The sequence below is a fragment of the Amblyraja radiata genome, chromosome 14 (genome assembly GCF_010909765.2).
Source record: "Amblyraja radiata isolate CabotCenter1 chromosome 14, sAmbRad1.1.pri, whole genome shotgun sequence".
NCBI lineage: Eukaryota > Metazoa > Chordata > Chondrichthyes > Rajiformes > Rajidae > Amblyraja > Amblyraja radiata.
In genome coordinates this window covers 56,777,517-56,802,781 of record NC_045969.1, presented here as the reverse complement: position 1 = coordinate 56,802,781, position 25,265 = coordinate 56,777,517, and the positions used below count along the sequence as shown (strand labels likewise).

General features: G+C 42.1%; 1 protein-coding gene across 3 annotated transcripts in view; it reads left to right on the top strand.

Moving 5' to 3' along the window:
* The window catches only part of stxbp5l (syntaxin binding protein 5 like), a 221,755-nt gene that overhangs the window by 116,354 nt on the left and 80,136 nt on the right, over nucleotides 1-25,265 (top strand). For all 3 annotated transcript variants that reach the window (XM_033033427.1, XM_033033425.1, XM_033033426.1), the window contains exons 8-16: nucleotides 2,763-2,886; nucleotides 10,725-10,803; nucleotides 12,527-12,681; nucleotides 14,730-14,802; nucleotides 15,849-15,999; nucleotides 17,698-17,765; nucleotides 19,307-19,347; nucleotides 21,334-21,551; nucleotides 24,999-25,174. In XM_033033427.1, coding sequence (XP_032889318.1) covers nucleotides 2,763-2,886; nucleotides 10,725-10,803; nucleotides 12,527-12,681; nucleotides 14,730-14,802; nucleotides 15,849-15,999; nucleotides 17,698-17,765; nucleotides 19,307-19,347; nucleotides 21,334-21,551; nucleotides 24,999-25,174 — 1,085 coding nt within the window. The remainder of the gene's footprint in view (nucleotides 1-2,762; nucleotides 2,887-10,724; nucleotides 10,804-12,526; nucleotides 12,682-14,729; nucleotides 14,803-15,848; nucleotides 16,000-17,697; nucleotides 17,766-19,306; nucleotides 19,348-21,333; nucleotides 21,552-24,998; nucleotides 25,175-25,265) is intronic.

Genomic DNA, 25,265 nt, shown 5'->3' with positions numbered 1-25,265 from the left:
TGATTCTCCTATGACATTCACAGTATTTGTTATATGTTTATCAGAGAAGTTGCAAATGGAACTGAGCATTGTGGAGTTATTAGTGAACATCCCCATTTCTGGAACCTGGCAATGAACTTCAAATATTTCATTGCAGCAAAGAAGGAAATAGTTTGGCCCATCAAGTTCATGCCAGCTCTCAGAGCAACTCCATTAATCCATTCATTACTCTATGATCTATTCTTTTTAACTGTCCAGCCACTCCACCCTGATCCTCCTTTCATCCACCTACACTTGGTATACAGTAAAGGAGGGGAAGAAATAGAGGCATCCAGGGGAAACTCAGGAGTCACTGGTGGAACCTGCAACTCAACACTGGCTGAAGCTAGGGCTGCGCCCAGGGAATCTTTCTGTGAAGTTTTAAGGCTGAAATTATTGAACAGCAGCAATCTTAATCATTGTTGTCCTTAGTGTGACTCCAGAATGTTTTTTTCCCTTGATTCTAAAACAATCAATGGTACTGTTGGTCTAAGAGCAGTCACTCTCACCTTAACTCTTGAATTCAGTATTTTCAGTCTTGTTGATAGCATCTTTTATCACACTACTATTGATTTGTGTGAAGGATCGGCAAATTAGATTTGCCCTTGCTTTTTTTGAACAGAATGTCTATGTTGCTGTACAATAGCAGCTTGATTAGAGGTCAACTAGTTTAGAAGGCAAGGTCTTCAGTACACTAGCTGGGGCATTGTTTGGTCCCATAGCCTTTGCTTGAGTTCCTGGCAGTATTTTTTAGAGCACAAGGTGGAATATACTGGCTGAAGGCTGACTTCTTCAATGGTGGGGATTCTAGAGGAAGTCAAGATTAACAATCTACCTGGCAGATAGAAATTGCATTGAGTTGTAGATGCTGCCACGGAAAAGCAGCCAACCTAATCAAAGTCCCACCCTGTTTATTCCTCCTGCTCCCGCGCATACCACCAGACTCGGAAACAACCACAATCCGCACAGTTGTCAGAGTTCTGGAAATTCCTTTCATGAGCTAGCGTATTGTCCACTTCACCTTGGACATTGGACTTTGTCTCAGGAACTGATGCGCTGCAATGCTGAGAAGTATTGTATTTATAGGTAGGTAGGCCCCCCTCGGTCATGACTGACCATGGGTGATGCATCCTAGTTGTTGGCTGCTTGCTCCAACCTCGGATAGGGAAGTATTGTATTTATGTATGGTATATCTGATCTGGTTGGATAGCATGTAAAACAAAGCTTTTCAGGACCTTGGTACATATGACAATAATAAATTTAAACATATAACAGTATATTCTGCCTTGGTGTGGTTACAAACAGTTCAGTCTCAATTCGAGCACTTGTCTGGACCTCCGTCATTGAGAGTGACCATGTTCATGAAGCTTTCCCTGATCATTAGGTGCTTAGTTGACCATCACTATTGACCAGGTAAGACTGAAGCTTAGAGGCATGGGATCTCTACCCTCCAGCAGATTAAAAGACAATTCTGGACTAAACTGGAGTGGCAGATGGCCACTCGAAAGCAGTGGCAGGGCTCTCGAAACAGGCAAAACAGCATAACATAAGTGGCAACGACGCATCACTTCTAGATGAGCATTTATGCATGCTTTTAAAGGTAGAACAGTGGCACTTTCATACGAGTCCTTACTGTCCTGTGATTTCAGTCTCTGAGGTGACATCAGAGCATTCTTCATGAGGGTGAATTCACACAAAGCTTCTGGCCCAGACACTGCGTGGCCAAGTGTTGACCTATAAGAATCAATTGGCTTGAGTACTCAAGAGTGTCTTCAGCCACTTACTTCTGCAGATTCCCATATGTTTCAAAAGGACATTTATCATACCAGTATCTAAGAAGAGCATTGTGACCTACCTCAGCAGGACAGGCAGCATCTCTGGAGAGAAGGAATGGGTGACATTTCGGGTTGAAACCCTTCTTCAGGTCTCGACCAGAAACATCACCCATTCCTTCTCTCCAGAGATGCTGCCTATCCCACTGAGTTACTCCAGCATTTTATGTCTATCTTTGGTTTAAATCAGCAGTTTCTTCCTACACAGTGATCAACCTCAATGACCGGCATCAGGTAGCAATTGCATCCACTGTAATGAAATGTACTGAGAAGTTGGTTATGGCGCGAATCAACTCCTGCCTCAAACTTGGATTCGCTTCAATTTGCCATTTGCCGCAAACCAACTGCAGATGCCATCGCACTGGCTACCCACTCACCTCTGAACAATCTGGATAACAGGAACACATGCGTCATCGACTATGCCGCTATCAACAGTATCATCCCCTTCAAATGTACCTTCCTTTGCAGCAGGATTCTTGACTTCCTCATTGGCAGTACTCAATGTGTGTGGATCAGTATCAACACCTTCTCCTCGTTGATCATCAACACAGATGTACCTCAAGGCTGCATGCCTAGCTCCCTGCTCTACTCTTTACACCCACGACTGTGTGGCTACACACAACTCCAATGCCATCTATAAATTTGCTGGCTACACCACGGTTGTTAGCTGAATTACGGATGGTGAGGGTCAGCCTACAGGAGAGAGATAGGACACCTGGTTGAGTGGTGGAGCAATAACAACTTCTAGCTCAGTATCAACAAAACCAAGGAAATAATAGTTGACTTCACAAGGGGGAAGTTGGGAGACCACAAAAGAGTTGGTGGGTTCGTGGTCCAAGTTCTAATTGAATGTGAAGTGAAAATTAGTATGCAAATTAACTTTTAATGTACTCACTATAACTTCATTTTTAGGCTATCCATTCTATCAGCTGGCATCATGAAGGGAAGCAATTTATGTGCAGCCATTCAGATGGTAGTTTAACCCTTTGGAACTTGAAAAACCCAAGCAAACCCTTTCAGATAATAGTACCACATGGTAAGCACTTGTGAAAACCAGTAGGTAAGTGCAGGTATACATTGCATTAATTTGCATAATGCCATTTAAATAAGTTATAACTTTACAGACAACATTTTTAAAATAAGTTGTTTCCTATATTTGTGGCAAAGTATGGCCTGATGAAGCAACTGGGAGTGGGTACTCCAAAAAGTAACCTGAAGACATTCTCTGTTTCTCATTTATTTAAGTATCAAGCCGTGAAAAGGGTTTTTATTGTTAGATGGAAAAGAGGAAATGACTTGGAGAGGCTGGGGATAAAATAATTGACAAACAAAAGAGATGAGGGGAAGGGTGTGGAGAATCCAGCAACACTCTTCAGCTCTGCAATGTCATTCATGGCTCCATATCCAGAGAAGTGTTTCTATAAACTTGTCAGCCATCAGGCATCTGTTTAAGGATAGACACAAAATGCTGAAGTAACTCAGCGGAACAGGCAGCTTCTCTGGGTAGAAGGAATGGGAGACATTTCAGGTCGAGACCCTTCTTCAGACTGAGTGGCAGGGGAGAGGGAGACACGATATGGAAGGGTAGGATGTGAAAATGAGAGATCAAAAGGGACGATGATTATTGTTAGCTAAGGGGAAAGTGACTACTGTGCACGCAATCAGTAACATTTAATCAGGAGGACAGTGTTTAAGGATTGTTGGTTAGGCGATGCAGAGGCCATGTTTTCATGACTGTCTTTGGCCCAGTGTTTGCTCAGAGGATTTTGCTGATTTAAAATAAGTGTAATAACTCATTTTTTCATGGATATAATCTATAAATATCTCTTTATCTGCCTCACCAACATCATTGGACACATAAATGCACACACCCTTCCCTCTAGTTATGAAATATTCAGGATCAGAATAAAAATAATAAATTTGGGGCTAATATATGAACACTGAAAATATACATGAAAATATATGAAATTACTCATTAACCCTAATCCTAGAGTTAGTAGCTAATCTTAAAATTAGAGTTTGGCTGTTTGGCTTTTATTTCATACTAGATCAAGAATAGACACAAAATGCTGGAATAACTCAGTGGGACAGGCAGCATCTCTGGCGTCCCCTCAACGCGCCGTTGGGGGTTGGTTGGGGGAGGGGCCTGCGGCGCCACACATACACTAACCACCCCTCACACACACGGGGAGAAGGGGGGGAAGGGAGGGAGAGGGGGAGAGGTTGAGAGGGAGGGGGAAGGGGGAGAGAAAGGTGGGGGAGAGAGGGGTGGTGGGGTGGGTGGGAAGAGAAAGTTCTTCAAGAGCCGGAAAGCTCTTGAGCATCAGTGACCTTGGGATCTGCAGAACTTGCTCATTCTTTCTGAGCCTTTTGAAGAATGGGGGGAGGCTGGTGACGTAACTCATGGAAAACAGTGCACCTGCGCATTGACAGAAGCTGCTTTAATCCAGAGCCGTGGGGGGGGGGGGCTGGGCCACGAGCCAGATGGGCCACGAGCAAAGGCATTGTGACGTCAGCAGTTAGATTTGAAAAAAAATTCAGATTTGTGAACAATTTTTATTAAAAATAGTCTGGAAATAATTAACCAAATTTTCATATGAGGGCATTTTTGAAATCATGAGGTAAATCTCTACCGGAATATGTAAACATTTCTCCGTTACCGCGTCGGGCTTTCGAGGAGATGTGAATCACAGAAAAGGTTCAAGTTTGAAAAGCAAGAAGGACAAACATCCAGAGTTTTAATAAGTACTAGATCAAGTGCATGGGTCTGTTCTCCCAACGCGCGGTTGCGGGGGGGAGGGGGAGAGGCGGCGACATGCGCTTCACAAGCACTAACCACCCCCACAGACACACTAACTACCCCCCGCACGCACGCTAACTGCCCCCCTTAATATTATATTAATATTATTAATTTGCTCCTTTTACCCCATAACCGCCCTATCCACTGACGCATAGCCCCCAACTCGCAGGCGCGTCAAGAGGGTGGTGGGGGGGTAGAGAGTGAGGGCAGCGAGAGAAGGGGGAGAGACAGAGAGCGAGAGGGGCAGAGACAGAGAGAGAGAGGGGCAAGAGACAGAGGGAGAGGGGGGTGGAGGGGAGGAGGAGAGAGGGAGAGAGGAGGGCTGAGAGGGGGAGGGGGGGGGAAGGGAGAGGGGAGGGGGTGGAGAGAAGGGGGAAATGGCCGCCGCCACCATGTTCTATGATCGGGCGGGGGAAATGGAGAGGATTCAGAAGCAAGCCGGTGGCCTCCGGTGAGCGGGCGGCTGTGAGCGGCGGCAGTGACCTCCGGATCTGCAGAACGCTCGTTCTTTCTGCGCGTTTTGATATAACGGGGGGGGGGCGTAACGTGACTCGTAGAAAAGTGCACATGCGCGTTGACAGCAGCTGCATTAATCCAGAGCGGCGGAGTGGGCGGGGTCACGAGCAAAGGCATTGAGAGGTCAGCAGCTGGGCAACCGTTATATATTTTTTAAATGTCAGTTTGATGATAAATTTTATTCAATATCTTAGGAAATAATTCACCAAATTTACAGAGGAGTGGATTTTTGAAATCATAAGGAAATTTTCTCCCAGGAGATGTAAAAATGTGACTGTTATTGTAACGTCAGCAGCTGGGCAGCAGTCAGATTTTTGAAAAAAAGACCAGATTGGTCAACAATTTTAATTAAAAAGTTGGGAAAATAATGTACCAAATGTAGAGGAGTGGATTTCTAAAATCACAAGGAAAATCTCTACTGAAATATGTAAACATTTCCCTGTTTCTGTACACACACACACACACACACACACACACACACACACACACACACACACACACACACACACAAGCTTTAATATATTAATGATATGATAATATGCTAAAAATTCAGGTGCTGGGACAACTGGAGATTCGTGAATTAGACTTTTGTTAAGTAAGGGCAGTACTTTTTCTTGTTACGGTATGTGCTGGTTTGGCATACTTTCATTTCTTTTAACTTAAAAACAAGCTTTCCAAATTTTATCAATCTGACCTTTCTGTCCTGGGCCTCCTCCATTGTCAGAGCGCAAATTGGAGGAACAGCACCTCATATTTAGTTTACACCCCAGCAGTATGAACATTGATTTCTCTAACTTCAGATAGCCCTGGTTTCTCTCTCCATCCCCTCCCCTTCCCAGTTCACCCACCAATCTTACTGTCTCCGCCTACATTCTATCTCTGTCTCGCCCCCTCCCCTGACATCAGTCTGAAGAAGGGTCTCGACCCGAAACATCACCCATTCCTTCTCTCCAGAGATGCTGCCTCACCCACTGAGTTACTCCATCATTTTGTGTCGACCTTGAACAGCTGAAGCAGCCTTTCGGATGGTAATCCCCTTAAGACTCCAGCAGCAAGGAACGACTTGTACCAGCACCTTTTTGACTGCAAACAAAAACACTGGGTAAGGGCATCAAGCAGATAAAGCAGGAGTGAGAAAATGAAAATCAAGTGCAGTTTAGGATTGCATGATATATAAATGCTTTGCTTCATGAGATGGACTTTTGTGGCCCATGAAATTGTGCTGGTATTGCTAGCTTAACGATGTCTTTAACCATCTTGATGCTCCGGACATGTTTGGTCCTAGGGTACACAAGGATTGTAGACAATAGACAATAGGTGCAGGAGTAGGCCATTCGGCCCTACGAGCCAGCACCACCATTCAATGTGATCATGGCTGATCGTCCACAATCAGTACCCCGTACCTGCCTTCTCCCCATATCCCTTGACTCCGCTATCTTTAAGAGCTCTAGCTAACTCTCTTGAAAGCATCCAGAGAATTGGCCTCCACTGCCTTCTGAGGCAGAGAGTTCCACAGATTCACAACTCTCTGGGTGAAAAAGTGCTTCCTCATCTCCATTCTAAATGGCCTATCCCTTATTGTTAAACTGTGGCCCCTGGTTCTGGACTCCCCCAATATTGGGAACATGTTTTCTGCCTCTAACGTGTCCAAACACTTAACAATCTTACATGTTTCAATAAGATACCCTCTCATCCTTCTAAATTCCAGTGTATATAAGCCCATTCGCTCCATTCTTTCAACATATGGCAGTCCCGCCATCCCGGAAATTAACCTCGTGAACCTACGCTGCACTCCCTCAATAGCAAGAATGTCCTTCCTCAAATTTGGTGACTAAAACTGAACACAATACTCCAGGTGTGGTCTCACCAGATACTTTGGATACAGGTGTAAAATCAGTTGCATCCTGTAGGTTCTAGACTGTACTAGTCTCCAGCAAAATCAGGATGACATCATGTGAATTTTTAGAGATAGAGTGGAATTATAGCTGTTCATAAAACGAAATGAAGGTCATTAGGTTTAAAAATAAATGTACTTTTTGTGGAGTAGTGCAAAAGTAGTCGCATTGCTTCAGTTGCTTCCCGTTGAAAATAATGGATTGTTGGCTATTTGATACAATGAGATAGAAAAAGCTCAGAAGGCTAAATGGCTTTTTCAGATGGAGCACTTGATTGCAGCAAGCAATTATTCTCATTTAGAAACAGAAAAAACAGATTCATTCTTTTATGGAAATTAGCTTTTGTGCAAGCCTCTTGCTCGAGGATTTTACAAAGTGTATTTCAAAAAGTCATTGGGCCTTGAATTTTTATACGCAGATGCGAGGGCCCACTTTTCATGGACACAATCAATAGATGTTTTTCTTTCTGCCTCACCAACTATATTGAACACATTTCTGAACATCATAATCACATCATTTATTGTTTTGAAATGTGCCTACCAATGTCTTTTTTTCTGACAGTGACAATAAGCATTTTACTGATCCCATAAAACTCAAATGTGTTGACAAAATACCTGCAATATATTAATTCCTGTACCATAACATCATTATTTTCCGAATGGAAGCCAAATGGATCAACAGAGAATGTGTTACAATGCACTTTGAAGATTCTATATTCTTGGGAATGGCTAACATTAATAGCTGTCAATGGCTTCTAAATGAAATCCCTATCGCATTCATGAATTAATTGATTGACAGAGTTGTGACAGCTGAATCATTTGCATTAAACTATGCCCAAAGAAAATGAGAGCCTGTAACAGGAAGACAAATTTGATAGGAGAATGAAGAGGCTTGGGACGAGTAATCAAAAAATGCAGGCAGTCTGAAAGAAAGATGAAATCAGTAAATGAGCAAAGATAAACAGCATCATCTGGTACATTGTAATCTGGATCAGGACTGCAGTATTTCTCATGTTTATCCATTCTAGCATGCATAATGTTATGGATGTTGAAAAATATTGATGGATTATACACAGCAATAACAATGTAGTTACTTAAAAAGTTGGTATTGTAAACAAGTAACAATGCTGGGAAATCTCTTCTTCCTAGACAGTTCCTTTGAATTGAGGATGACAATTCTGTGGGTTCTGAGGTGATTAAAGAGAACAATGTGAGCAAAGGATGGTTGAAGGGGCAGGCTGGTGGGTAGTTTGTGAGATGATGAACACTTTCCCCAATGCATGCTGTGTTTCCAACGTGCACTATCTATGTGCACTCAAAGTTCTTGGTGCCATTCCAAACGCTCCTTCTCCACATTAAGTGGCCAAAGCCAAAGACTCTCAGAGAGTCCGTAGAGAATTTGTAATTTTCCCCACCGAATTTAAAGAACATGCCCAAATCTTTCCACCATCAGGCTGTAATCTCTTCCTGCATCTTTGGAGTTTGTTGTCAGGCATGCAAATAACACAGCCTGCTGAGTGGAGTCTGGTGCATTAAATTTGCATTGAACGTCATGGATTTTGGTCTGGGATGAGATGGTTATTCTTGAACAGCTGAAAAATTAGATCCGTTTCTCTGGAGTTTAGAAGAATAGGAGGTAATCACTGAAACATACTTGTCATGGCCCCTTTGGATATTATGCTTTATGATTCTTACCTATGCTACTGAGATGGTTCCATTAGTGAGAGAATCTTAAATAAGGGAACATGGTTCCAAGATAAAGGATGGTCATTTAAAACTGAAGTGTGTAGGGATTTCTTCTTGCAGAGATTGTGACTTTCTGGAATTCTCTTCTGGAGGCTTAAGGAGGCTAAACAGCTGTTGTTGGAGGGAGGGCTTTGGGTCCGTGGTTCATTGGGATCACCTCTGGAGTTGGGTCACCTGGATAAGAAAGATTAGTTACACCTGAACTGGAAGATGACCAATATCGCAGGAAGATTTGGGTATGCGGCTCAAAAGGATTTAACGTAATTTGTCAATGGGGTTGGGAAGCATTGTGGCAGTGCAGCTGTTGGGGAGACTAATGAAGAGGATACATTGGGCAGATCCAGTGCACCGAGCAGACAGGAGCATACTTGGCAGCTCAAGAGAGCTGGCAGGCTCAACTGCATTTACTGTAATACAAAGAGCCTCACAAGTAGGACAGATGAGCTTAGAACGTGGGTCAGCATTTGGAATTAAGAAATTATTGCTGTAGCAAAAATAGAGTTTAGGAAAGGCTGTACCGGCAACTTGATAGAGATTTCCCGGGTATAGAGATTTCAGATATGAAAGAGGGATGCAAAATAATAGTAGCAGTCGCATTACTGATTTGTGTGAACCCAACGGCAGTGCCTAAAGAAGACAATGTGGAAGGGTCGCCAATGATGCCATTTGGGTAGAATTTTGGAAAAAGAGAAAGGCAATCACTTTGCTGGGGTAATAACTCTGAGCCTCCCAATAGTCAGCAACAATTGGAGGAACAGATACGTAAGCAAATACAAGAGGTGTAAGAGCAATAGGGTTGTATTAGTGGGGAATTTAACTTTCTCAATATTGACCAAGGTTGCCTCAGTGCAAGGGGTTTATTTAAGTTAGAATTTGTTACATGCATCTGAAGAGTGATTTTATTTTGAAACAATATGTAGACAATCCTATTAGGAACAGTACAATACTCTACCTGCTTTGGGAAATGAAGGCAGTTTTTAGAGGTAGTAGTGGGATAACACTAGGATGTCTTGCTCCCTAAGTGTATGGAATCCAACCATGTTGTAGATATGATTCAACAACTTCAAGAGAAATGCATGGAACAGTGCCAACTGTTGTACAGTTTTTTGACTTCATTAAGCCAAAGGTTCTACGGAGAACACTCCTCAAAATAGGCATGCCTACAGATATTAATCTCCATCATAATTTCTGATAGCATGCAAGCCATGATCCCAACCAAAGGGTGAATGTCAAACAACTTGCATCATTCATTGGCATTTTTCCCCCCTATCTTTCTTGCTGCAATGCTGCGCCTCACATCCAATCATTTTCCTGTAGCAACTGGGAAACTGATCAAACTGCGGTGACTTAATTCCAAGGCCCAAGGTCACGCAAGCCTCAGCAATCGAGCCGCAGTGTGCAGGCAGCACTTGTATCTGCCTGCTGGACAGCTGAAGTTCAAGTTTGGAAATAACATTAAATTTAAACATCAAGCACGTTTAACCATGTTACTTTGACTATTGGAGACCAAAAAGATGTGAGACCCAGTGAAAAATCTTTAAAGCATTAGAATGAAAAAAAATCAAGTATGGTATCTGTTCTTGCCAGTTTAATATTTGATGCATCTATCTGGGGAAAACACAAATTGATTTTTTTTAAAGTAGGATATTGCAGCAACTCTTGTTATGTCTACTTCATCTATTGATCTTGTATTGCAGCAGTATCAGGAATAGCACATTTGTTCTGGTTCGGTTAGGGTGTTGTCTTCCAACATAAAATGCAAAACCAAGTTAAACCCTGATGATATGAATTGCCAAAACACATTGACCTTTATGGTGAATTAAAATGTTCCCAATTATATTGATGTTTCTGAATGAGTGTTTTATTTACTGTGGCAATGTTGCAGTTACAGTTTTTTATTTTGGTGTTTTATGAACAGGTAAAGTCCAGCGAGATGGTAAGAAACCTGAGTCTTGCAAACCAATCCTAAAAGTAGATCATAAGACTTGCAGAAATAGGCAAGTATAGTATTTTGTATTTGACAGCTTTATGTAAGGGCTATTTCTGTATCGTGCATTCTGCCAGGAATTAAAAAGATTTACAACAACTTGTAGACCAATTCTTTATTGTTCTGGGAGACTACACAATAGTTGCCATTTTGGATTATTTACAAACCTTTTGGACTGTTATTTATAATTTTCAGTAATCACTATTGTAAGATTTTTGGTGTTCCAGTACCTTGGATTTTAATTTGATATTTCACAAGATAAGGTGACAAAGTTTTTGGAAGATTAAAATAACTCGTCTGTAATCTGATTCCACTACTTAAAGGCATTATTGATTGAATGTTACATGGCATTTTTGATGATTTGCATCCAGGTTCTGTCTTTTATAGCGGAAGAATTTTCAAGGGAAGTAAATTGAAAGCTATGTTCATTAAATAGGTTTCATGCACTCTGAAGGTTTAATCAGATAGATCACAATCGTAGTCTTCCTTGCTGTCTTATAAATACACTCAGCATTATTTAGTTTTAAATACATTTGAAGTAAACAGTTTGGTTTTCTTCCTACTACTCTTTGCATTCCTTCAAGTTGGTGATCTTTGATTCTCATACAAGCCGACAATTCTCCAACTAAGAAACAATTTCTCATGTATGAATCTGAACAGTGAGTGGTATATTTTATTTCGATCCTGAACTGGATTTCAAAGGACAGTAACAAACTTTTCCTAACTTCTCTGGCCTAATGTATGACGATGTAAAGCCCCTGCCCCACCGTACGAGGTAAACACCGTACGAGTTCTCCCGAGTTTTCCCCTGATATGAACTCGGAGAATGTCCGTAGCGGGTCCGTTGGAGTTCGTGGATGTCTCGTAGCGGCTCGTAACGGCAGGTACTCTGGACATCCGGTAAACTCATGACGTTTTTTCATCCATGTAAAAAATGACCACGAGTAAAAAAAAAAAAATACTAGTGATGAGAAAATTGTTACTTTTTACTCGTACAAGCCGCTACGAGACATCCACGAACTCTTACGGACCCGCTACGGACATTCTCCGAGTTCGAATCAGGGGAAAACTCGGGAGAACTCGTGAATTACCTCGTACAGTGTGACAGAGGCTTAAAATGTTGCTTTGTTACAAGTACGAATGTGACATTTGAGCCCGCAGTTTGTGTGACTTCTATAATTTGTCACAGGAGGTTGTGACAATGAAGGGTAATGTCCACGTCCCCCCGTAATATTCCATACATTAATTTTGAAAAGGCAGACATTTACATTCACCAACCATCTGTTGTAAAACAAAAAATGCAGATCTCTCAGCAAAATTTTCATTTCTGTTGATTTTAATGGAAGTGGTCAATTTCTGTAAAAGGTGACTGTTCCCTCAGCTGGTGAGATGAACTTCTTCCTCCCTAATAACAACTGCATCCTACCATGCATTGTGCAATATATTCTGCTGCTAAATTAGAGTTGCATTTCAATTTGCTGCTTTCTTTTAACATTGCAAAGTTTAATCATTATTGACAAACAGAGTTTGGCATGATGCGCAGTTTAACATTTGCTTGATCAGCAAACTTCAAAAATGTTTTATCAACTTAAAATAGCAATTTAGAAGCCACCAAATGTTTATGGTCATTTTCCGTTAGTAACAAAACATAACACTTGCAAACACTAGGGTAGCTTTGTAATCTTATCACGTATAAAAAAGGATGTTATCTAACTTTGTTTTTTATCTTCCAGTGAAACATTTATTATTTTTTCTGGAGGTCTATCCTATGATAAAGCATGTAGAAGACCCAGTCTGACAATTATGCATGGCAAATCCATTACAGTTTTGGAAATGGATTATCCCATTGTGGACTTCATAACTCTCTGTGAAACACCATATCCAAATGGTAAGTAAGAAGGAGTGAACAGTTCAGGCTTTATTTGCTTAAAGACAGTGTGTAAAGAATACATAATACTAGACCGTGGGACCCATTGGGTCCCGCCTCCAACGCGCGCGCGGGTGGGGGGGGGGGGGCGGGCGGCGCAATATTCCACCACTCACCCATTGGTCCCAACTGCGCAGGTGCGGCTGACGGGCTGCTGCTGTGACATAGAAGATGGATGCTTTACTGTGCAGGTTAAGTGCTGACCCGTTGGGTCTGCTCCCCCAATGTAAGATTCCACAACTCGCCCGTTCCCCCAACGCAATATTGCACCACTGACGCAGAACCCCCAACTGCGCAGGCACGGCTCATTTCCCATCATCCCCCAGCACTCCTTCCTCTTCACGCTCCCTCTTCAATCCTTAGAGAGGGAGGGGTGGTAGAGAGGGAGGGGTGGTAGAGAGGGAGGGTTGGTAGAGAGGGAGGGTGATGTGGGTAGAGAAGGAGGGGGATGGGTGTAGAGAGGGAGAGGGAGGGGGTAGAGGGAGGGGGTAGGGAGGGAGGGGAGTAGAGAGGGAGGTGGAGGGGGGTGGAGAGGGGCAGAGAGGGAGGGGGTAGAGTTGGGGTGGGAGGAGAGAGAGGAAGAAGGCGAGGGAGGGGGGTAGAGAGGAGGGGAGGGAGGGTAGAAAGGAAGGGGGGTAGAGAGGGGGGGAGTGAGGATAGAGGGAGGGGGCATCTCCCTCCTCCACCCATCTCCCTCTGCCAACCCACTTCTCATTTCCCTCCTCCTCATTTCCAACATCGACCCAACTCTGACGGTTCCAGCGGCGACCTTTTTTTTGGCCGCGGGTTCGGCTCTCACTACAGCTCAAGCACCAGGCTCGGCTCCAGCCAGGGCCCGCGGCTCCACCCTCGCCACCTGGCGTTGGGCGCCGGCAGCGACCACACGAGCGCTGGAGTGCTCTTCCCTCCCGGAGTGACCCGTCCTGCCTTGCGAGTCGATTGTGACATCACTCGGGTGTGCTGGAGTGCCCCTCACTCCCGGAGTGACCCGTCCTGCCTTGCGAGTCGATTGTGACATCACTCGGGTGTGCTGGAGTGCCCCTCACTCCCGGAGTGACCCGTCCTGCCTTGCGAGTCGATTGTGACATCACTCGGGTGTGCTGGAGTGCCCCTCACTCCCTGAGTGTCCCGTCCTGCCTTGCGAGTCGATTGTGACATCACTCGGGTGTGCTGGAGTGCCCATCACTCCCGGAGTGTCCCGTCCTGCGAGTCAATAGTGACGTCACTCGGGAGTTTTTTTTCCGAAATGGGTGAGTTTTCTGGCTTTTAAAAAAAACTTTAAACGATTTTAAAAGTGCGGAAATATAGGGGGGGAATGTGACGAGAAGATGTTTATCACCTCGATAGGAAAAATGTGAGTAGAATGTGTGAAAATGGGAAGGCTGTGGCCTAGCGTTTGGAAGAAAATAGGAAAGTAGTAACTGGCACACACACCTACACAGATAGCCACAAACAAGACGAAGAATTTTAGTAATATTATGGATTATGCAGGAATTTGTGCAGATCACTTTAATGGCAAGAGACGCCAACAAATATTTAGTAACTTAGTAATTGGTTTGCTATATGTTCAGCATAAATGGACACTTGTATATTATAATTGCCATAATATTTTTATGTTATGTTGTTAATAACATATAAATAATATAATATGTTATTATGTTATGCTTGTTTTTTGCCTGGCATAGATGGGGTAGATAGTCAGAACCTTTTCCCACCGTGGAAATGTCAAAGACTAGAGGGCGTACAGTAGGTGTAAGGTGAGAGGGGCAAAGTTTAAAGCAGACGTGTGGGTCAACTTTTTTTTACACCAAGGATGCTGGGTGCCTGGAAAGCACTGCCAGGGGTGGTGGTGAAAGCAGATACGACAATGGCTGTCAGATTGACACATGGATATGGAGGGATATAAATCACATGCAGGCAGAGGAGATTAATGTCACGGCATCATGTTCGGCACAGACATCGTGGGCTGAAGGGCCTTTACCTGTGTTGTATTTTTCTATGTTTTACAGAATTCCAGGACCCTAATGCCGTGGTTGTATTACTTGAGAAAGATCTAATCGTTGTTGATCTTACGCAAAACAAGTAAGTGAACTTATGTGTACAGTATATATTCTTATCGTTTATAAAACATAAACAGTATAGCATATGACTAAAAACATATTTCCTAGTGAAAACATCTAATATTGATTGACAAGATTTACATTCCCTTGAAAATTTGATTATTTTGTTTCCGTGAAGGTGCTTTACAACATTTGGAAAAAGGATCCTGTGATGTTTTCTTTACTTGCCTAAGACTGAAGGGCCTCATTCATTTACATTAGTAAATTCACTCCAGAAGTGGATATTTAAGAGGAGGGAAGAAAAGTACTCTGATTCACAGATTAATGTATTTTTGTGTTCTTGAAAAGCTTGGGCTCAGAATTTTCACCTTCCACTTCGGTGCCTTTTTCCCCCAAAGTGCAGTGCATCAAGTAAAGTCTGAGAACATTGATAAATATTAGGGAAACTATTATAAAATACTAGACCACTTGTGGGACCTTGCGCTCTGAAGACACCCATTTCAAAATTAAGCATCGAATGCCATGAGAACAATTCTTACCACACATTTTCAATGGTGCAGTCTAGGCCCTGTTGTTTAGAGCCCCCAGTATGGAGATGTACAAGGTGGTTTAAATTACCTAAAATTGGGGACAAAGACATGTCCTCTTTAGAACAAAATTCCTATTTAAGTCCTACAGCCTCTGTATCCTGAAGAAATTGTCTAGTAGCTGAATATCCAATGTGTATTGCCATCCATGGGAAAGGGTATGCATCCAAAAGATGAAAATAGAAGAGTGATATAATGTGCAAGATACCATTGCTTACCCCAATCCATTCCCAAGTGGGAGTTTCCTGTGCTGACCCATTTGATCATGGGCAATGCAGATCCCTGGTAATCATCCGAGGCACCTGCTTATATTTATGCCCACATTGGTTAAAGGTGAAATTTATGAAATAATGGTCTGTGTGGTAACATTCCATAACATGAGCAAACTTACTTTCTGTTTGATTACTTTCTTAGTTTTATAGTTCTGGTGGCTGAGCCTAGTGTCTTTAAATTTATTTTTGATTTTTGTTTCTCTGGTCAGTTTTCCTCTCTTTGAAAACCCGTATCCAATGGATGTGCATGAATCTCCAGTGACTTGCTCTGAGTATTTTGCAGATTGTCCTCCTGATTTGATACCTGCCCTCTATTCTGTGGGAGCCAAACAACAAAAACAGCAGGGATATAGCACAAAGGTAATAAACTACATTTATTGATAGCTTTATATGTCAGCCCTAAGGGTAAAAAAGGGTTGCTTGCAAAACTACTAATTGTTTGTGAAATATTTAACAAGTATTGGGTATTCCCATAACTCATGGATACATTTTAACAATGATTTTTAGCTGAGTAAGATGGCGGCGCCTGTCGGCAGCGGCCTCTGCAGTCCGTCGGTCTTTTTGTCCTGTTAAGTGGATGTCTTGGTTTTAGTTTTTAGTTTTTATATTATTTTTAGCTGTGTATACGGGGGGGGGGGGGGGGACTTTTTAATCTCTTCCCTGTACTTTTTCCTTGTCGAGTCTCCGTTGGCGGCCTCCAACTGGAATTGACCTGCGGCTCCAGTTGCGGATTTTTCCGTACTTTTAAACGTACCATAAACAATTGGTTTTGTTACGTCAACCACTGGTTTTCAGTGGTTTTTGTACATCGATTCCTAAATCTCTGCATATCCACAGATATTAAATTCTCAACTTTCAAAAAATTCCATTCCATCGCTTTTTGATTATGAACTCTTTTGGATCCATCCACACAATCTAATTTATTAAAAAAAGACAGAAAATACTGGGAATGATCAGCAGGCACGACAGAATTTGTGAAAAGCGAAAGAGCCAACATCACACGTCAAGACTAGGAAGTCAAAACTAAGAAATAAAGGAATTTTAATTTGCTCAGAACCACTTTCTCAGCAGCTTTAAATTATATATTTTTATCTCTCATCCCTTGTTCTGATGAAGTTTCTGACACAAAACATTTAAGTCTATTACTTTTTCCACAGATGCTGCCTAGCCTGCTGAGTGTTTTCAGCATTTTCTGTTCTTAATTCAGAATGAGCTCTCTTATGAGAAAAGTCCACCAGCTTGTTTATTAAAAGTACAAGTGAGAAATTATAAATAATTAGGAAAGTATTGTTAGAATTATTGTAATGTACTTCAAACAATGTCGTTCGTTATATCAAGGCAGTGTCGATTTTTTCAGTAACTGCATTTTTAAGCTGTTCCAATCCACATTAGAAAGTATTTTACTTGGAATATTGTTAAAAATCATTCATTTTCATAATATTCCATAATTCAAAATGACCTTTAATTACTTTGTGTTTATCCTGTGTTCTGAAATCTCAACGTATTTTAGGTCTAGAATTGGCATCATCCTCATTTATAAAAACATTTGAAGAATTAATGTAATAGATGTTAGTTGCTCAATCTTTTTGAGCTTTTAATAGAATTTAACTAATCTGTACTGAACATGGTTTTTTTTTCGTTGAGCAAAGTGTTAGTAAGTACATTAGATTGTTAGTGAAAGGTATCAGTTCTAAATTAAAGCCAAAAATTAAAATTAATTGAATCAGAATAAACATTTTGGATTTCTTAATACAACTCAGTCAGGATGTCAGTAGTAATATATACAAAGACGTTGCTGACCTGGACCATAACTCAAAACTCACAGACATGTTTCTATATCTGCCTTTATTTGTAAACGAAAAGTCTATTAGAAGGAGAGATAGACAGATTTCAACAAAGTTCAGATTTTCTGAACCGATTTGGGCGTCTCAAGTTACTATTAGTCAAAACTAATTATCTGAAGATAACATTAAGTTCTTAACAAATGAATATAAATTCTTAAACTTGAAAACAGCCTTTAAACTAATTCTAATGATTCCACCTTTTGTACTGCTCTAGGAATGGCCAATCGGTGGTGGTACTTGGAATTTGGGTGCACAAACATATCCTGAAATCATCATAACTGGGTAAGGTCTTTGTCAAAATAGCTTACAGTTAAATGTTGATGTTAGAATAAATGTGTATAGAATTGACATAGATACTATTTAAGAGCGGCAAAATGGTGCAGCAGTAGAGTTGATGCCTTACTGTGCCAGAAACCTGGGTTTGATCCTGACTATGGCTGCTGCCTGTACGCCAGTTTGTACATTCTCCCTGTGACCACGTGGTTTTTTTTACCGGGATCTCCGTTTCCCCCCCCCCCCCACACTCCAAAAACGTACAGTTTTGTAGGTTAATTGGCTTGGTAATTGTAGGTTAATTGTAAATCGTCTCTAGTGTGTGTAGGATAGTGTTAGTGTGCGGGGATCGCTTGTCGGCGCGGACTCGGTGGGCCGAAGGGCCTGTTATCACACTGTATCACTAAACTAAACTATTTACGAGATTTTGGTCTTGTTTCATGTGATTTTTATTGTTGGAATGGTCATCATTTGTGGATCAGTCGTGTTATCTTGGTGAATATTGAATTTACTCAAATAATATCAAACTTGTATTACAAAATGTCAACTAAAATGTATATGAAAAACTTTGAAATCAATTTTAGGAATTTCTAGGGTTGTTTAAGATGTGCAGTCAATTGTGCCTGCAGCAGCTAAAAATATATAGTGTTATAAATTGTTATTTTGTCAAAATTCAGTGGAATATGATCCCAGATTTATAGGACAATCAGAGATCGGGTGGAGGAACTGAAAGGCTTATTCCTGATCCTATTTTTCAGTCTTAAACTCGTGTCTTCGTACTTACTCTGTCTGGTGGTAGTAGAGGTGGTTCACCGCTTTTGTTGAGTGAATTTATCTTAATTAGGTATAGGTGAAATAATCAACAATTAAGCTGAATTCTGTCAATTTACAGCTGGCAAATCCATGGAGAGCCATCAGCTAGTTACAGTGCAAGGTTCAACCAGTTCTGGTCTTGCATTGCTCAGCACTGAGTCTAAAGTGGTTCATGATTCCCCGGAGCTGTGTGACCAGATATACCTTGCATAAAGAAGAGGCCCCATTCTACATGAATCATCAAAATAGAAAATTTTAAGATGTTCCAACATGTATTGCTTTTACCATTCCTATTTTGGCATCAAGAAATAATTAATACAGAAAGAAGGTAACTTGCAGTGGAATTAGATTGATTTAATTCAATAGAAAGATTTGTTTTTAATGAATCTTCTGATAGAGACATTTGTTCAGATATATGGCTAGAGAGGGTTTAGGTGGATTATGGACCCAGTACAGGCAAATGGGACTAGCCCAGTATGCCAACTCAGCATGGACAGGGTGGGTGGAAGGGCCTTTTTTGGTGTTGCGTGACTATAAATCTAATTGTCATGTCCCTTTGCAAATTTAGAGCTTTGTAAATGTAAAACTCTTCTACATTTGTACAGCTCTTTTAAATTGATGCTGCATCTGTCATAATTTTCTAAACACTGACCGAATTACTTATTCCAATTGTAGTCATGTGATAGTTTACATTATTGCCCTGCTTACTTTATTTGCAATGATGCTGTTTTTCATAGACATGCAGATGGTTCTTTGAAATTCTGGGATGCTTCAGCAAGTAAGTATGAAAGCTTCAATTATTCTATATTTCCAAATTCTTTCATGGTCAATGTAAAATGTTTAGGATTGTGTTACATTGAATTATTTTATGTAGATTATGTATGCATGGGTCAATAAAGCAACAGCATTTTAAAGTGCATTGAAGACCTGTCTACTTTGAGGCCAAAAGCCTGTGCAATGTACGGTGTCCACCAATACACGCTGAGATGCTGCACATCATATGTGGATGAACCTCAGCCCCAGAACCTGTTTCAATAAAACATAACATAACATAGATATATACAAAATATAGCTTTTTTTTTGCCTGAACAATATGCCTCAAACAGGTGGGAAGAAGGCATATGCTATGCCTGCCTTCGTTGGTTGGGGTAGACAAAGTTGGGACGCTATGTTGCAGCTTTACAAAAAAACTGGTTCTGCCACAGTTGGAAGTAACTTTGTGCAATTCTGATCGCCACACTGTGGGAAGGATGTGCTTACAGTGGAGAGATTGCAGTGTAGATTCACCAGGATGTTGCCTGTGTTGGAGGAATCTTTGTATGGGAATAGATTGGATAAGGTAGACACAAAAAGCTGGAGTAACTCAGCGGGACAGGCAGCATCCCTGGAGAGAAGGAATGGGTGATGTTTCGAGTCGAGACCCTTCTTCAGACTAGATTGGATAAAATTGACTTGCTGTCCCTGGAGTGAGGGGTTACCTGAAAGAATAATATAAGATTATCTGAGGCATAGATAAGATAGAATGTCAAAATCTTTTTCTCATGTTAGGTGAATCGAAAACAAGAGGTTATAGGTTTAAGGGAGACATTTTAAAGGGGATCTTGGCGGAAAGGTCAGTGGGATGTGGTGGGCCGAAGGACCCATTTCTGTGCTGTATGATTCCATGACTCTTGCTGTGGAAGCACAATCAGAAATGACAATCAGTAAAGGGCATGGTCTGAAGAAGGGTCTCAACCCTAAACATCATCTATTCCTTCGCTCCATAGATGCTGCCTCACCCGCTGAGTTTCTCCAGCATTTTTATCTACCTTTTACTTTCAATAAGTTGTGTTTTGACATGGAAAAAAGATCAAACCAGAGTTATTTCCAGAAAGGTGATATTAAAACAAAACCAACATAAGGCCTACGCGATCTCCCAGTTGCAAAACACTTTTAACTCCCCATCCCATTCCCATACACCTTTCTGTCTTGGGCCTCCTCCACTGTCAGAGAGATGCCAAATGCAAATTGGAGGAACAGCGCCTCATATTTTGCGTGGACAGCGGTATGAATATTGATTTTTCTAACTTTTAAGTAACCCTTGCCTCCCCTCTCTTTCTGTCCCTCCCCTACGCTAGTTCTCCGACTAGTTTCACTATCCTCTTGATTAATTTTACTGTGTGTACGCCTCGTCGTCACCTTCCCCATATCCTCCAATGAACCATTGTACATTTCCTTAATCATCGTCTGCTTCGATGTGTCCTTTTCACACCTTACATGCTCTTTGTACCCTTCCATACCTCCTGTTTCCCTCTCCCCTGGCTCAGTCTGAAGAAGGGTCTTGACCTGAAACGCCACCCATTCCTTCTCTCCAGAGATGCTGCCTGTCCTGCTGAGTTACTCCAGCATCTTGTGTCTATCTGCTGAGATAGCTAAACGTGGTTACCACCCTGATGAGAAATTGGAGAAACAAGATACATATATCAACTAATAATAAGTTTAATGAATGTTCAGCAGGTCCGCAGTATACCTGGAGAGAGAAACAATTAACGTTTTAGTCGGTGACTTTTTGGCAGAACTGGGAAGATTATAATCAGCTATGTTTTCCCAGTTATGACAAACCTGCTGATTATTTCCACTGTGCTCTGTTTATGTTTATGTTTCAGATTTCTAGTATCTATGTTTTTTTCCAAAAAGTAAAATCATATTATTGGGTTATCATTTTGTTTTGCTTCTTAATTACTGTATTTTAACTGATCTGATTGTTCTGCCTGTCCTTTGCTAGTAACTCTTCAAGTATTATACAAACTGAAAACGTCAAAAGTGTTTGAAAAGCAGAAGGTGAAAGATGGAAAGCAGACTGCAGAGATTGTGGAAGAGGATCCCTATGCCATCCAGATGATCAGTTGGTGTCCAGAGAGCAGGATGTTTTGTGTTGCTGGCATCTCAGCGCATGTCATTGTTTATAGATTTAGCAAACATGAAGTTACATCCGAGATATTGGTGAGTTCCTATTTTTTCTTGTGTTATTCACAAATAACAAAGTATTTATTTCCAAGAGGGAAAAAAATAGATATTAGTGATTGATGTTTCTTTCTTCAACATTTTAACGGTTGATAACAATGTTAACGAGCAGGGTTGTAATTTTGTTTTGCAGTTGCCTGTGCATTTTACATTGAAGTACTCCAGTACTGAAAGTGAATAAAATAATTCATTCACTCGCAAGTTCCACAGTTGCAGAGCTAACAGAATAATTTCTTTTGTGGACAGATTTAAGCATTCAAGAACCTTGTCGTAGCTCGATAGTCTGGTGCTAGTGTGCAAGAGGATATTGCTGCCCTGAGAGTTTAACTTTTTTCAACATTAAACAATTTCCTGCTCTTCCAGTTCAGCACCAATTTCCTAGACAGATCAGAACGATTTTAAATGATCACCAGTTAAGTTTTCAGTTGCAAAAATTTGCAGTTGGAGATATTTTGCGATTTACAGATATCATCAGTGAAATAATGCAGATCAAGGCTCGAAATTAACGGTTGCCCGGGTGCCAATGGCCACCTAAAGCCCCGCCGGGCAACCTATAAGCCGTGTCATGTTGCCTGGCTTGGTACTGCAGTGATCTTCCCATTAATCTTTTACTGATCCCCCTCATTCATCCTGTACTGATCCCCTCCCATTCATCCTGTACTGATCCCCTCCATTCATCCTGCACAGACCCCCCCCCATCCACACTGTACTGACCCCCCCCCATCCATCCTGTACTGATCCCCCCCATCCATCCCGTACTGATCCCCCCCCCATTCAACCCCACTGCCATCCCCCGCGCTCTCTCCTCACAATTTTACCTACTCCAACCAACGCACACTAATTCCTCTGCCTCAATCCATCCATTCCGCACCGATTGCCTTCTGAACACCCCCCCCCCCCCCCCCCCGCCATCTATCCATCCCGCACTGATTCACACATCTCCCCCTGACCCTAATGTGCTGGAAATATCTTCAGAGCGAACATTGACTATGTTTGATAACGAAATGCAATCAAATCTGTTTTAATTCCCTATGTTATTATTTGTTTTAATCCATAAAGATGTATTAATTAAATTGTGAACACGTGAAACATTAAAACCGCAGTGTTCGATTGTCACTGCTACCGTTGACACATTATTACAGAATTCATTTTAACGGCAAATCAATGCTCTTAATATGAAGTATCATTACTGTAGTTATTTAATGACCAACATTCACAACTATTCGTTGGATTTATTCAGGTTTTACTCTACAGTCGGTCATACACGTCACAAATTTGGTCAGGAGATATTCCAGTTGAAATTTTAACGTTAATTCTGGTGGGAGTGGTGGAAACAGCATTTATCAATAATTTTTTTTAAATCTGGTGCGTACAAACTGAGTATCTTCATTGCTGTTCACAACCCGTACATCTAATCTGAATGTCCGGTAATGTAGCGTTTTGGTACCTTTAAACATATTACCAAAAGAACATTTGCTGCAGTTATGTCCTTTGGCCATCTCCTGTCAGTTAGTGTAATGTTTAGCCTGTCAGATGGGTATAGTCTGTTTTAACAGCTATTATCATAAAATGCCTTAAGAAATGTTCTTGCAACCTGTATATTTTGTTGTGGATAAATTATGTGGGAAGTGAGAGTGTTTATGTACCAATAGCAATAACGACCCATGCTATGGCCATGTTATGATAATTTCCAGTCCTTCACAGAAAACATGCTTGCATCAATCTGTAGTGTCATGGTTAAGCATATATGTTACCATGGTCCAGGATTTATTGACACAGGTTGATCATACGCTGTATAATTCTACCACATTATTGTTTGGAAGTGGAAAGAACTAGTAGAAATTGCATTAATTGCAGTGTGTAAAAAGAGTTGAGATACTGTATTATAATTTTGCTGCCTGTCATTGTGGTATATATCATGTTTTGATTGGTGAATATGTTTAGTTTGGGACTTTATTTGATGCAGAAATAATATGTGAATGCTTCATTGAGCATAATTCCGACTGGTAACTACACACTTCGTCCAAGCACATTATCACACGCGTCATGCAAGCCGTCTTAAATGGCCACCTAAAAAGCTGCCTAGGTTGCCCGGCTGGCAACAGGGAAAAAAAGTTAAGTGCAGATGTAAAGAAATAATACAGGAATACACATGTAATGTTGGAATTGATGATGAGTGATAGTGGTGAGAGAGGATGTGTGAGGACAAGTGTTGACTTCCTATAGTGGGGGGGGGGGAGGGGTAGTAGACTATGAACAGAGGAAATGGAAGAGCGTCTGGATCAACCACAGTTGAAGGAAAGCCAGGGGAGAGGGGTGGGGGGGGAGGGCAGAGGGGGAGAGAGGAGGGGATGAGAGGGGAGAGAGAGGAGGGGGCGCGAGAGGGGGGAGGGAGGGAAAGGAGGGAGAGGGGTGGTGGGAGGGGGGGGGAAGGGGGGAGAGAGGAGGGTGTGGGAGGGGGAGAGAGGAGGGGGGTAGAGAGGAGAGGGGGAAAGGGAGGAGGGGGGTGGAGTTGGGGTAGTGGGGAGGGGGGGCAGAGGGAGGAGGGAGGGAGAGACGGGGGGGGAGAGGGGGGGAGGGGGGAGGGGGTGAGGAGGAGGGGGGAGAGGACGGGGGAGGGGAGCCGGGCGAGCGAGCGGGCTGCAAAAAGCGGAGAGAGAGAGAGAGCTCTAGTACAGGGCCCGACTCTAGTACAAAGCTCTCGGCATTGCGAGTTCGAGTCGAGGCGCGAGCGTACTCCGTTTTCAACGGCTTCAATCCAGAGCCCTTGGCGGGGCACTGCGCTGCGGACGGACGGCCGAATGCGAGTTGACTGTGAGTCGGGAGGCGACAAAATGATTGTGAGTCGGAGGGGGGGTTAACGTAACTCGTCATCGGCTTCGATCAAGAGCCCGGGGGGGAAGGGCGGCTGGGCCTCAGGCAGGGCGGGAGGAGCGCTGCGGACGGCGGGGGGTTACGTAGCAGCTCGTGGAAAACAGTGGCCAGCAGGCTGTGCGTTGAAAACTGAGCAGCTGGCCACGAGAAGCAGAGCTATTGACACGTCATCAACTCGCTTCAGCTCATTCGATTTTAAAACAAAACTAACAAGCTAACAAACAATACAGAAACATCCAAGATCAGAGTTTTATAATGGCTAGATGTCAATGGATAGTTTGTCTCCCAAGATGAAGACAGAGATGTAGACTAAGCAGAGCACAGCCAGAAATGGTGCGAGTAAATTTGAGAGCAGAGTGATAATTGGGTGTCCATGCTACATCTTTGATTTGTGGGAATTGAGTCGAAAGAGAAGTTGTTCGGGGTAGAAACAGATTTCTTGTTTGTCTTCTAAACTAAGTGAAGGTAAACCTTGCAAGGAAAAGAATTGCAGGGTAAACCTGTCAAAGCAAGGAATTGTACATAATATTTTCTTACAACCTTTGGTTTTAGGCTCTTGAGCTGCGATTACAGTATGAAGTTGAAGACATTGTTACTCCAGAACCTGAATCTGCCGTGCCATTCACTGATGCATCTTCTCAGCTCTCATTTTCAAAGACTCCAACATTATCTGGTAGTGCAAACGCATTAGCACCAGAGGGAGTGAAAGACAGCATCCCATGTCTCAAGTAAGATGTCAACTTAATTTTTATTCTAGTCTAACCCTATGTTCTCGTTCTTCCATCAGGCATGCAGATCCTGAGATCATAAATTCTCTAT